Source organism: Radiomyces spectabilis, assembly GCF_025331425.1.
Source record: "Radiomyces spectabilis strain NRRL 2753 chromosome Unknown BYT42scaffold_8, whole genome shotgun sequence".
NCBI classification, from domain to species: domain Eukaryota; kingdom Fungi; phylum Mucoromycota; class Mucoromycetes; order Mucorales; family Radiomycetaceae; genus Radiomyces; species Radiomyces spectabilis.
In genome coordinates, this window is record NW_026251933.1 from 1,235,317 (window position 1) to 1,246,979 (window position 11,663).

General features: G+C 43.5%; 2 protein-coding genes across 2 annotated transcripts; one reads left to right on the forward strand and one right to left on the reverse strand.

Annotated features, from left to right (window-relative positions):
• Positions 1-2,919: 2,919 nt before the first annotated feature.
• BYT42DRAFT_594265 (V-type ATPase, V0 complex, 116kDa subunit family) lies at positions 2,920-6,319 on the forward strand (the record flags this gene model as incomplete). The annotated part of the gene is made up of 13 exons (XM_051570756.1): positions 2,920-3,009; positions 3,113-3,191; positions 3,271-3,506; positions 3,637-4,059; positions 4,142-4,354; positions 4,425-4,709; positions 4,785-4,988; positions 5,050-5,130; positions 5,213-5,488; positions 5,546-5,749; positions 5,818-5,935; positions 5,993-6,164; positions 6,229-6,319. The coding sequence occupies 13 exons, from the start codon at positions 2,920-2,922 to the stop codon at positions 6,317-6,319; spliced, it is 2,472 nt and encodes an 823-aa protein (XP_051422460.1).
• A 1,497-nt stretch (positions 6,320-7,816) lies between these two features.
• On the reverse strand, positions 7,817-11,092 carry BYT42DRAFT_574267 (uncharacterized protein). Its single transcript, XM_051568822.1, has 2 exons — positions 10,820-11,092; positions 7,817-10,605 (listed from the first exon to the last, which is right to left on the reverse strand). The coding sequence occupies exon 2, from the start codon at positions 10,590-10,592 to the stop codon at positions 7,899-7,901; it is 2,694 nt and encodes an 897-aa protein (XP_051422461.1). The 5' UTR covers positions 10,593-10,605; positions 10,820-11,092; the 3' UTR covers positions 7,817-7,898.
• Positions 11,093-11,663: the final 571 nt, after the last annotated feature.

The window sequence follows — 11,663 nt, forward strand, 5'->3', positions numbered from 1 at the left end:
CTAATCCACGCTTTTGCCCATTTCCTCTTCAGTACAATCTGTTCTAAAGATCATTTAGTTGATGTCATCCTGAGTCACCAATGAGTTTGCATTCCTTCATCTGGCATTCCAGATGAGCCGATGCTACGTGCTGATTGTGTGTTGTCCAACCTGAGAAAACTGTAAATACGAGTTATCGTAAGAAATCCGCGTTTTGGGGTCATGAATTGGCATTTGTATCGCACTATTTAAACTTTGTCACTGAATGCGTCAAGGCACATTGACTACGATGCAACCGTGCTTTGTCTATTCGTCAAAAACAATCAAGTGGCCCTATCCAGTTGAATGATTGAATGCATCTTTTCAAACAGGCTTTGTTTTTACGATCCCAAATCACGGTGCCTTATACTTTGTAGTATTTGCACGTTTGCAACACGATATCGTTCTTTTAATAATGTGATGGACGAATTTGGTTAAATACATTGCGCATAAGCATGCAGATTCTGTTATACATACAAGCAACATCTCTCTCAGAACCCTTTATTGCCGGGGTCTCATGTCTTCAAACAAGGAAGAGAGATCATGTCCACATTTTTGACGTGTTGGCTGCACACAAGAGACTATTCCATGTTGGAGAAGCCTCGGCAATACGGAAATGCCACTATACATATCGGAATAGGTAAAAGGAGTACAGAAAACAAAATTGAAGTCATTGTCTGATCAGTGAGATGGCCGATCTGACAAGCCGATGAATGACATATGATTGCCTGAATGCCAAGCCCTTAATAAGAAGAGTGAGATCAATAGATGCATAATGTGCTAAAAAATGGTTGTTTATCAGAGCATATCTCTAATGTTTTAAAATTCTTGCCAAACTAAAAACCAGTCGCCGCACGCCAAAATTTGCGAGCTAAAAAACAGCCACATGGTGTTCCTTTTCATCATATGGATTTGGCAGCTCCTTCGCTTGGTGTTATTTATTCATTCAAAGATGTTGGATTGGAGGTTATGGAAAAGTTCAATGGAAGGGGAGAGCTTTCTGTAAAGGGCTATTGTCAACGTCAATCTGGCGTTCTTCTGTAGCATCATTTAATTTGACTTTGTCAGTAACATGTGTGCCGTTTTACATAATATGCTTCGATCTGTGTAGCCCATCATTCATCAATAAGGGTGACTATTGTTTCATCATGGGAACTCATTATATTTTATCCCCAATTTCTTTCATTGATTTTCTCTCTTTTTTCCGTTTGCCTGAAAAGCCTCTCACTATCATTGCATCCTCACCCGCATCCGCATCCATCATGCATCATGCATCATCTAGACTATGGTTATCGCGCGTGTATCTGTAACTAGTCAAGTCGATTTCTGTAAATATCAAAAAGGTACCTTTTGTGTGATGTGACTATCCGTTCTTACAAGAAAAACTTACCTGTCCTTTTTCTCTATCCTTTCTTAGCTTTTGGTTTTCTCACCCGTTTTCTTTTCGCCTGGCAAGCCATCGATCCTCCAAATCTTTCTACATTGTTCGCGCTCAAATGTGGCCAATCCGATTTTGTCGTCAAAGGGCATCGTCGGTGGTGTGACCCTCTTTTTCATCGGTAACGCTTACCCGTCCTCCTCAGGTTCCTCTTCTTTGGATTACTTCCCGACCATTTTACTTTGTGGTTTGTGGTTTGTAGTATGTACTTTGTATTTTATTCGATAGACCTTCTTGCAGTCTTTTCCTCCTTTTTTTCCCCACAGGGTTTTTAGGGGTTTTACAGACGCATCTACTGTTTTACTTTTTATATATATATTTGTATCGTTTCTTTTTTTCGGTCGGGAAGCTCTCGATATCTGCTGCATCGAATAACAAAAAGGTAAAATATCTTGACGACATTTGAATCAATCAAAGAGCTTACTAACTCATTTTTTTGAATACCCAACATTCCCACACATCATTCATCATAACCTTGGGCGGGACGGGACTGAGGGGTTCAATAAGTCCTGCTGCACACATGTTTGGAAATCATGACTGTACGGTATGCCAGAGTATTGACATTAATATACCAAATTTCCACCAAGAGTCCCGCCCAGGTTATGCCGTATTGCGTTAGGCTTTTGTCTGACGAATGTCGCTCAATGTAAAGGGCCGACGTCCAGTAGCAGGTGGCATCCATTGCACAGCAGGCGTACGGCTTGTTAAATCGATGGTTTGCCAAGAACATGTATGACACCAGATTTCTTTAACCCATCCATAACAACTTGATAAAATTACTGTCACATTGTCAATCACAGTGCTTGATATAAAAACTACCTCATGGTATCAATTAACAACACCTTGCCAAGAACAACACAAACAAGTCAAAGTGGCAAGTCCAAAGCGCAAATGATTCAACGAGTATCTACGATATGATACGCGGTTTTGCTTGGTGCGACTGTTACAACAACACCTCACATCCCTGATGCACCAGTGCGTCGTTTGCCAGGGTCGACCGCAACGTCTGTGAAAAAAAAAAAGAAAAAGACAATAGGACATTCTTGGGAAGATGGAAATGGGGTCTACTGCATACAAACACGAAAACGGTACAGGCATCCCAATGTTCAAGATTGGTTGTCTTCTCGATTATACATTGGTAATGGCGTGTCAATCGAGCGTACAATGTGGGTAAGAAATGAATATCCCGCGTCGATCCAGCAAGCTTGAACAAGCCCATTCTGATTTCTTCAGGTGGGCCCGCACATGCCTTCTCTAGATGATGACGTATGGTTTATGAGTTCGGAGGAGTTGGTTGGCTGACGGGGAGTGAAACGCTGGATTTCCGTTCGGTGCCTGTGGGGGCGCTGTCGATAGTTCGCTTCCCTTTTTTTTTCCCTTTCTCAAAAGAGCACCGTTTTTTTCTTATCTTTTTGCTACTTTTGACCATGGCAGCAACGAGTACGCTCTTCCGCTCGGAAGAGATGTCGCTAATACAACTCTATATTCCTGCAGAGGTCGCTCAACCTTGTGTTGCCGAGTTGGGTGAACTTGGCAAAGTCCAATTCAGAGACGTAAGACATCTCTCATTACTCTTTTTCTTTTATTCCCTGTAACAACAAGACAGTCTTGCAAACCTTCCATTGACGCTTGTTTATCTAACCCTTCACTTTTTAGCTTAATCCGGATGTCAATGCTTTCCAACGTTCGTTTGTATCCGAGATTAGAAGACTGGACGAAATGGAACGCCAGTGTCGTACGTGAAACACTTTGAATCCTTTTGAATGACGGGAGAGTTCCCGCTAAACTTTTTTTGGTTTCTAAATTTTTTGTAGGCTTTTTTGAAAACCAAATCACGAAAGCCGATATCCCGCAGCGTCCGTTGACTGCAGCAACATCCATGAGTCGCGCGCGGTCGGCTCAAGAGATTGATGACCTTGAAGAGAAACTCCGAGAGCATGAAATCCGAGTGTCCCAAATGAACAGCTCTTATGAAACGCTTCAACGACGATACCTCCAGTTGACCGAACTCCGACACGTTTTGCGTGAGACCAACGTGTTCTTTCAAGAGGTAGATAAATACAACACTGATCAATCTTTTGGGCTTGTCATTCTTTTAGACATCCTTCATCCCTTCCCCTGAACAACAACATGCTTTTGAGCTTTTCGGTTGCTGATGACAGTATTGCTTTGAACTCTAGGTGGAATCCAGACAAGATACGATCCGTCCCTCCATTGATGAGAACGATGCTACCGCACCTTTATTGGACCATGATGTGGAAGAGCAAGCTCACTATGATTTGAACCATTTGAACTTGAATTACGTGACCGGTGTGATTGCTCGATCACGTATGCAGACCTTTGAACGTGTGTTGTGGCGTTCCCTGCGTGGTAATCTTTACATGAACTCGGCGGAAATCGATGAACAAATTGTCGATCCTGTGACCGATGAAGTGGTGGACAAGAACGTGTTTGCCATCTTTGCTCACGGCCGTGAAATTATTGCCAAGATTAAGAAGATCTCTGAGAGTTTGGGCGGTACGCTTTACTCGATCGATGATTCCTTGGATAAGCGTCGTGATGCTCTGTTGGAAGTCACTAATCAAATTGAAGATTTCAACAACGTAAGAAACAAAGAAACCATCTCCATCTCGTCGCCTAAGCAATGTCATATTGAGAAGTGCTTCTTTTTTTTCCATATACTAGGTCTTGTCGAATACCAGCCAAACCCGCCGCTCCGAGCTTGTCAAGATCTCCGAAAACTTGACAGCTTGGACTACGATTGTTCGCAAGGAAAAGGCCATATACCATACATTGAACTTGTTCAACTACGATGTCAATCGCAAGTGCCTCATTGCTGAAGGATGGTGCCCAACCAATGATATCCCTTTAATCCAACATGCACTCAAGGATGCTACTGTAAGTTTTGACCATCCTGCCCATTGACTCGGCGTCTCTAAAACTGTTCGCTTCGTTCAATTTTTTTTAGGATGCATCTGGTACCAACTTACCCTCTATCCTCACTGTGCTTCGTACCAAGAAGAAGCCTCCGACTTACCACCGTACCAACAAGTTCACGGAAGGATTCCAAAGTATCATCAATGCTTACGGCACCGCCCGTTATCGCGAAGTGAACCCGGGTCTTTTCACCGTGATTTCGTTCCCGTTTTTGTTTGCTGTCATGTTTGGTGATATCGGGCACGGTTTCCTGATGCTGTTGTTTGCCCTGTATCTTGTTTTGAATGAAAAGAAACTGGCAAGCAACAATGGCGAGGTAAAAAAAAAAAAAAAAAAAAATCATACTGTTCTTTCCTTGGTTGCTTGTATACTGACTCTTGATCATCTTCAGATCTTTAAAATGTTCTTTGCCGGTCGTTACATGATGTTGTTGATGGCCATCTTTTCCATTTTCACCGGTTTTATCTACAACGATATCTTTTCGCTCAGTCTCAACATGTTCAAGTCGGGCTTTGACTGGCCGACCGAGTACAATTCGACCGACGTTGTGGAAGGTGTACCGAATGGCAACGTCTATGCATTTGGTTTGGATCCGGTAAATTCACCCTTTCTTTGACAGACCTTCCCAGTTTGCTCACTACGTGTTTATCTTTTAGTCATGGCACGGATCTGAAAATTTCCTTCTATTTACCAATTCGTACAAAATGAAACAAGCTATCATCTTGGGTGTGGTTCACGTAAGTCTCGTGTCAAACAATTTTCTGCAAGTGATACTCTTGTCGGACTGACATGACATATCCTTTTTTTTGTCACCTACAGATGTCCTTTGCTATTTGTCTCAACGTATTCAACCATATCCATTACAATCGCAAGGTCTTTATTTGGCTTGAATTCTTGCCTCAGATCCTGTTCATGGAGTGCATTTTCGGCTATCTGATCTTCTGTATCATGTACAAGTGGAGTGTCGATTGGTGGGCTTTGGATGAAAATGGTCATCACATTCATAATGCTCCACCCAATCTTCTCAATATGCTCATTTACATGTTCTTGACGCCCGGCAAAGTCGATCCCAAGGAACAATTGTACCCTGGCCAGGTAAGCCCGCATTTAGGATGATAAGGCTCTTTACGGGACTGACATTTTGGTTCATAGGGTCCTGTTCAAGCAGTCTTGATTTTGATTGCGGTCGTCTGCGTGCCGTGGATGTGGTTTGCCAAGCCTTACTACTTGAAGCGAGAGCACAGTCAGCATCGTTATGAATCCGTTGGCAACGAGGATCATGACAGTGATGAAGCCGGTCGTGCTGTCTCTGGATCTACGGTCGCTGAAGAAGACGACGATGAAGAAGAAGAAGAAGTAAGTTCTTGCACACAATGATATACATATCATCACTTGCTCAAATGCGGCTCTTGTTTTTTATCTAGTTTGATTTTGGCGAAGAAATGATCCATCAAACAATCCATACCATTGAATTCTGTCTCAACTGTATCTCCAATACTGCTTCGTATTTGCGTTTGTGGGCCTTGTCGCTTGCTCACGCCCGTAAGTTTGACTTTCTGAAATTGTCATAATGAAACGGGACTAACACACGTATTACAGAATTGTCAAGCGTTTTGTGGGACATGACCTTGAAGATTTGGTTCGGTTTCACTGGGGTGATTGGTGTGATTGGTTTAGTGATTGGATTCTCTATGTGGTTTGTCTTGACCCTCAGCATTTTGCTGGCGATGGAAGGTTTATCTGCTTTCCTTCACGCGCTTCGTCTTCACTGGTAAATATGTTTTTCTATCTTTCTCCAATGTCGGTCTTACTCAAACCTTTGCAATTTTTTACAGGGTCGAATTCGATGGCAAATTCTACATGGGTGATGGTATCCCATTCGAACCTTTTGCTTTTAGCACTTTATCAGAAGCCAAGGCCGAATAAGTTTTTTTTCAATAACACAGTTATCTACCTACCGCGAGGCATTGTATCGCCCAGGCGTGAACACCATCACTGGATTTCCTGTTTGTTGTTTTGCCGCGTGAACATGGATGGACTTGTCATTGCCCATGAAGCCAGTATGCTGCGACTGGTATTCACGTCTCGGTCTCCAATATTTTGTTACATGCGCTACATTGAATAACCTTGAAGAGGGGCTTTTGATTTTTGAGCTTTTTTTGTGCCGCAACATGAGCAAATCTTGAGGGATTCTTTTTTAGCTCCTTTCACCTTGGGGTTGAATCTTTTTATTTTTGTCGACTAGCACCATAAATCATTGATGCACATGGTACAACCAAACTTAAATTGGTCGTCTACCGATGTAGCAGATGGTTGTCAAGGACTTTTTTCTTGTTACTGTGCAATGTGTCGTCCTTTTTTCTTTAGTCACTGGATAAAATATATGAATGAGTTCGGTATTCACCTTTTGCTTGGTGAATTTTAAATTTTGAAGTCGATCTTGCAAAACTGGTCGCCAGCAAGCGTTGTATCATCAAGCACGCCTGTTCCTTTACGTCTTCAGTGAGGGGTTGCCTGTATTATGGGACATGAAGCCCCACGAAACTACACATTATTCGACCATGACCCCGTTGACTGTGCTCACACGACTTTGGACCTAGTGAATTTTTGAAAAATGTTCCCTGAAACAAGGAGTAATCGGCGTGTTTGAGCACGAAGAAATGAGACCAAGGAAAAACAAAATGAAGCTGCGCAATGGCTCGAATTTTCGCGGAGCAAATAGAATTTTACCGCATTTGACGTTTTTTTGTTAGCACTTTTTCATTTGACGAGGCACAGACGAATAACTTGGTAGACACACTCTCAGCTATGCTTCATTTTCATGTTAAATAAATTGTTTGCACCATCGTCTCCTTTTATTGCTATTGGAATTTTGTTTACTTTCATAGTTTATTTGAGCTTGAAGTCGCAAAATAATTTGAAATTCAAAAAAAGTGAAAGATTAAAAAAACAGCTAAAAGAGAAAAAAAAAAAAAGCGCTTTTGGCTCAAGTGGGATAACGATGTGAGAGGAATAATGTAACAATCGGGAGCCATTATGTGTGCGATTTCTTTTTTTTTTCATTTATTAGCACACCATGGGGTTTTACAGACGAAGACTGGAGGTTCCGGAAGGTGAAGGTATGGAGGATTTTCGAAAAGTTGGCGACGAGGTGCGTCCCATTGGGTGATAATGAGGATTCTCGTCGTCATCCAACATCACCAAAGGTCTCGATAATCGTCGACCGATCCCAGGGCTCACGGGCGAAGATAAACTAGGACTTCTCATACCATTGGCTGGATAAGGACTCATCACTGGCCGTGGAGCATATGGTATCATTGCATTGGCAGGCGGTACAGGTGACATTGGAGACGGTGGACCGACTAACGGCATCATGGGCATGTTTTGCATATACGCAGGGTGCATCATGGCCATAGGAGGCCATCCATTGGCATACATCATCATCTAATGGTTACATTTTTGTGTTAGCCCCATTATTGAAAATTGATGACATGCATGAACACAATTAAAACAATTCCGTAGAAAAAAGATGGCAAAATAAGATTACCTGATGCTTCATAAATTGTTGTTGTCGTTGTTCAAGGATACGTCGTTCTTTTTCACGTTCAAATCGAATGTGGCCCAGTTCGGCTTGATGTTGTTGGACACGCTCACTGACACGCGCTCCATTTCCTTCTTTTCGATTCTTTTCACGTTGCGAGATCATGCCCACGAGTCCAGCGTTGGGAGCACTTGGTTTGGCTGGTACCTGGATCAACGGTTGGCCGGTTGCACGCGCATACTCGATCTGTTCTTTGGCACTCAATTGTTCACCCAGATAATTGTCCAAAAGTGAATTTTGAGGTGCAAAATGATCGCCCAACGAAGGAATTAAAGGTCCATCAAAATCACTTTCATAACTGTGTTCGTCGTCGTCATAAGGGTGACGAGCATGTCCTTCTCCTTCTCCTTCTTCATCTTCTTCCTCCTCCTCATCCCCACCATCTCCATGCCATCCATCGTAATCAGCTGCCGCCCAACTGCTACGACGACGATCAAACGACATGGCGTGACCAGAACTGCTGCGACGGCTGCTTTGTTCACCCGAGGGTCGTCGATGAAACTCTCTGCGAAGTGTAGGCTGATCGAGGTACTTTCCAAAATCAGTTGATAAGCTAAAATCGCCAAACAAGGAGGTGGAAGCGGCCGATGACGATGACGACGAGTGATTAACCGACATGGATGGCTGTCGTCCATTGCTACGTGTATCGTCCTCACTGCTGGTCGTGGTGGCTACGGCAAAACTGCTGGTGGAACTGGCCCGATGTCGCGATCGCTCGTCGGCGGACACATCAAAGCCATTGCCGAAATCAAAATCGGGAATCAGCGAGTCGGCCGCACTGGTTGGCAGCGCGGAGGACGAGGATGCCGAAGGTGTCTTAGAGGAGTGAAACAGAGGATGATCCATCCCCGGCTGCTTTTTACCAATGGGTTCATCGTCACTGTCTTGTTCATCCTCGTCCTCCTCTTCGTCTTCTTCATCTGTATCATTATCACTTTCATCACTCGAATCGGCTACTTGACGAGCAAATTTCATCGTGGTGCCAGCGACTTCGGCGGCTGGATCAGTGGGGTGAATTTGGCTCGAATCGGTTGGATCCGGTTGACCGGCCAATTCGGGCACAGAGTTTCCTTCACAGGCGACGGTAATAAGGGGCAAGCTTTTAGCGCGACTGTTGGCGGAAGGTCGCGAGGTGACGATGAGCGGCTGCTGAAGTTTGGACTGAAGGCAGTCATTGAAAAATTGTTCAATATCAAGCCGGGACTGGCAGTCGTGGGTATTCATATTTCGCAAGGCATCGTCGGCTTGAAGGGGAAATGCATGTCCCTGGATAGGTTCAGCAAAGTTCAAAGCGGCAGGGTCGGTGGTGTTATCCATCAATGTCTGCGGACGACCGTGAAGTTTGAACACGTCGTAAATGGCCAGCAACCACTGCTGCATAGACGTACTCGTATCGGCCATGAGGAATAGGTGGGTATCACGGTCCTCGACACGCATAATCGACGATTTTTCGATAAGTTGGGGTGCTTCGGGGTAAACAGCGTAGGCTTGGTAGATACAGGAGAGAGTCATTAAGGGCTGTTTGGATTTTTTGGTCTCGTATAAAAGTAACTGGTGATGCAGATTGGATGAGATATAGGAAGATGATGAAGAAGGGGTCGGGGTGGCCGTATGACCGTGAAGGGAAGGAGACGGCGAAGAAGCGACGACGCTCTTTTTTGAGGAGAACAAACGTCGTTCGTCCTTCTTATCGGTAACGACGGCCCAGTAGCGCTGCCATTCGGTTGTATCGGCTGAACGAACCTGAAGAAAACCGGATAATGTGGTAGTGGTGCCCGTGGCTGGGGTCAGGGACGGTGGAAAGGTCTTGAGCAAGCGATGCGTGAATAGCTGATGAAACTTGACGTATTCATATCCGGCTAGACGAATAGCTGCTATCCAGCGTTGCAATGTCGATTCATCCGAACCTTCAAAGAGGATGGTACGAGATTTGAGTTGGAGTGAAAACACGTGTTTCTTTTTCACTTCTCCCTCCTTTAGGGACACCACATTTGCGTCGGCCACATTGACATAATGCGGCATAACGCTGGGCATTTGGAGCTCCGCATCCCACAAGGTCAAGGTAGGACCGGATAATTCCACGAAACATCGGGTGCGTTTCTTGTTACTACCAGGATCGTTGTGCCGCATCAAGTACCCTTCGATGTACAGCTTGTGTGAGTAAGCCTCGAAACTTTGCACAAATGAAGCCATCGATTCGGATAAATGGGTAGTGGAAGAAGGCATGTTGGCTGCCTTGATGAAGCGAGCAGGGCGTATAGATATGGGTTTACATGACGACGGTGAGGTACCAGTGATGGACGAAGCTTGCGTAATTTCCAAGCTCGTGTGAGGACTACTGCTGCGTCGACGAGCGCCGGATGAATCGGCGAGATGAGGCACCGAAAGCAGAGGCGATTTACCAGTCGATACAAGCGCAGGAGACGAAGGACGGCTGTGGTTATTTTCACTGTCCCTACCGATACCGGCGTTGCTAGGCAATGGTGGAGTTGCCACGGAGGTACTGGCCATGGTGACCGATGGTTCCTGAGGCATATGACACGGGGAAGACGCTCGACGGAGAAAAGAGCTGGGTCTCGACATCGTTTTTGAAGCCATCAATTACTTTCTCCTACTTGATTTTACAGATAGAATAATGAATATAAAGGGAAGCAAAAGAAAAAAAAGACAAAGAGAAAAAAAATATATATCAAGCTGCGTTAATAGAGAAATAAGGGGAGCAATAAAAAAAGGTGTGGAGCAGGAATTGTTTGGATCGATCTTTTTTTTTTTCCCTCTTTTACTTGCTTGAATGAATTTGATGATTTGTTCTCGTAATAATTTACCTTGGAAGAAGAGCAAAAGGAGCAATTGAAAGGATCGTAAAGGAAAACGAAAGGAAAGGGAAACAAAGGTGAAGCTTAAGCAGCTAAAAACAAAAAAAAAAGTGGAAAAGCAAAAGAAAGAATGTATACAACAGGAAACGGAAATAAAAAAGGATAGTGCAAAGCAAAGTAAAGCAAAAGACGTTTTTTTTTTCTTTTCTGGCTACTTTTGCTGCTGTCGATATATTTAAAAAGAATTAGGGAGCATGTTCAAGGAAAAAGTAAGAATAGTTAGCGATAAAAAACAAAAGAGAGTCTCTTTTATTTTTTGGTTTCCTTTTTTTCTTATTGGTAAAAAGGAGACAATAGCGTGAAGACTTTTAGGAGAGTCTTTAAGAACTAACAAAAGTATATTTTTATTCCTTATTTTATTTCTTTTGGTTGGATTTGACCTTTTTAATTTTTATGTCTTTCTACAAGTGCTTTCTGCAAAAGTTTCTAGAAGAGGTTCACAAGGCAAACGAGTTCATCCCATGGTAGATATCTTCACGCTTTGAAAAAAAAAGAAGGTGAATCCCCAATAACCTACTTTTTCACAGTATCCAAACCACCCCTTTTTCCTTCAATTCAATTATCCGTTCACTAGCGACCTGAGCAAAACGATAACCTTGGCTTAGCATACTAAAATAGTCATTTTTTACTCTCCACCATGAAATAAAAATTCACTTTCTTTTTTTTTTTTCCGTGAGGGCGGGTGTGGTGAGGCATGTGGGCATGGTTACAGCAAATATGGATAATCCCACTATTTTTTTCATGCACCAATGGGAAAGAGTTTCCAAAAGTAGATAAAGCTTGATCGCCCCGT

Excerpts from the sequence above, each read along its gene's own strand:
- BYT42DRAFT_574267 (XM_051568822.1), bottom strand. The coding sequence starts at position 10,592 with ATGGCTTCAAAAACGATGTCGAGACCCAGCTCTTTTCTCCGTCGAGCG.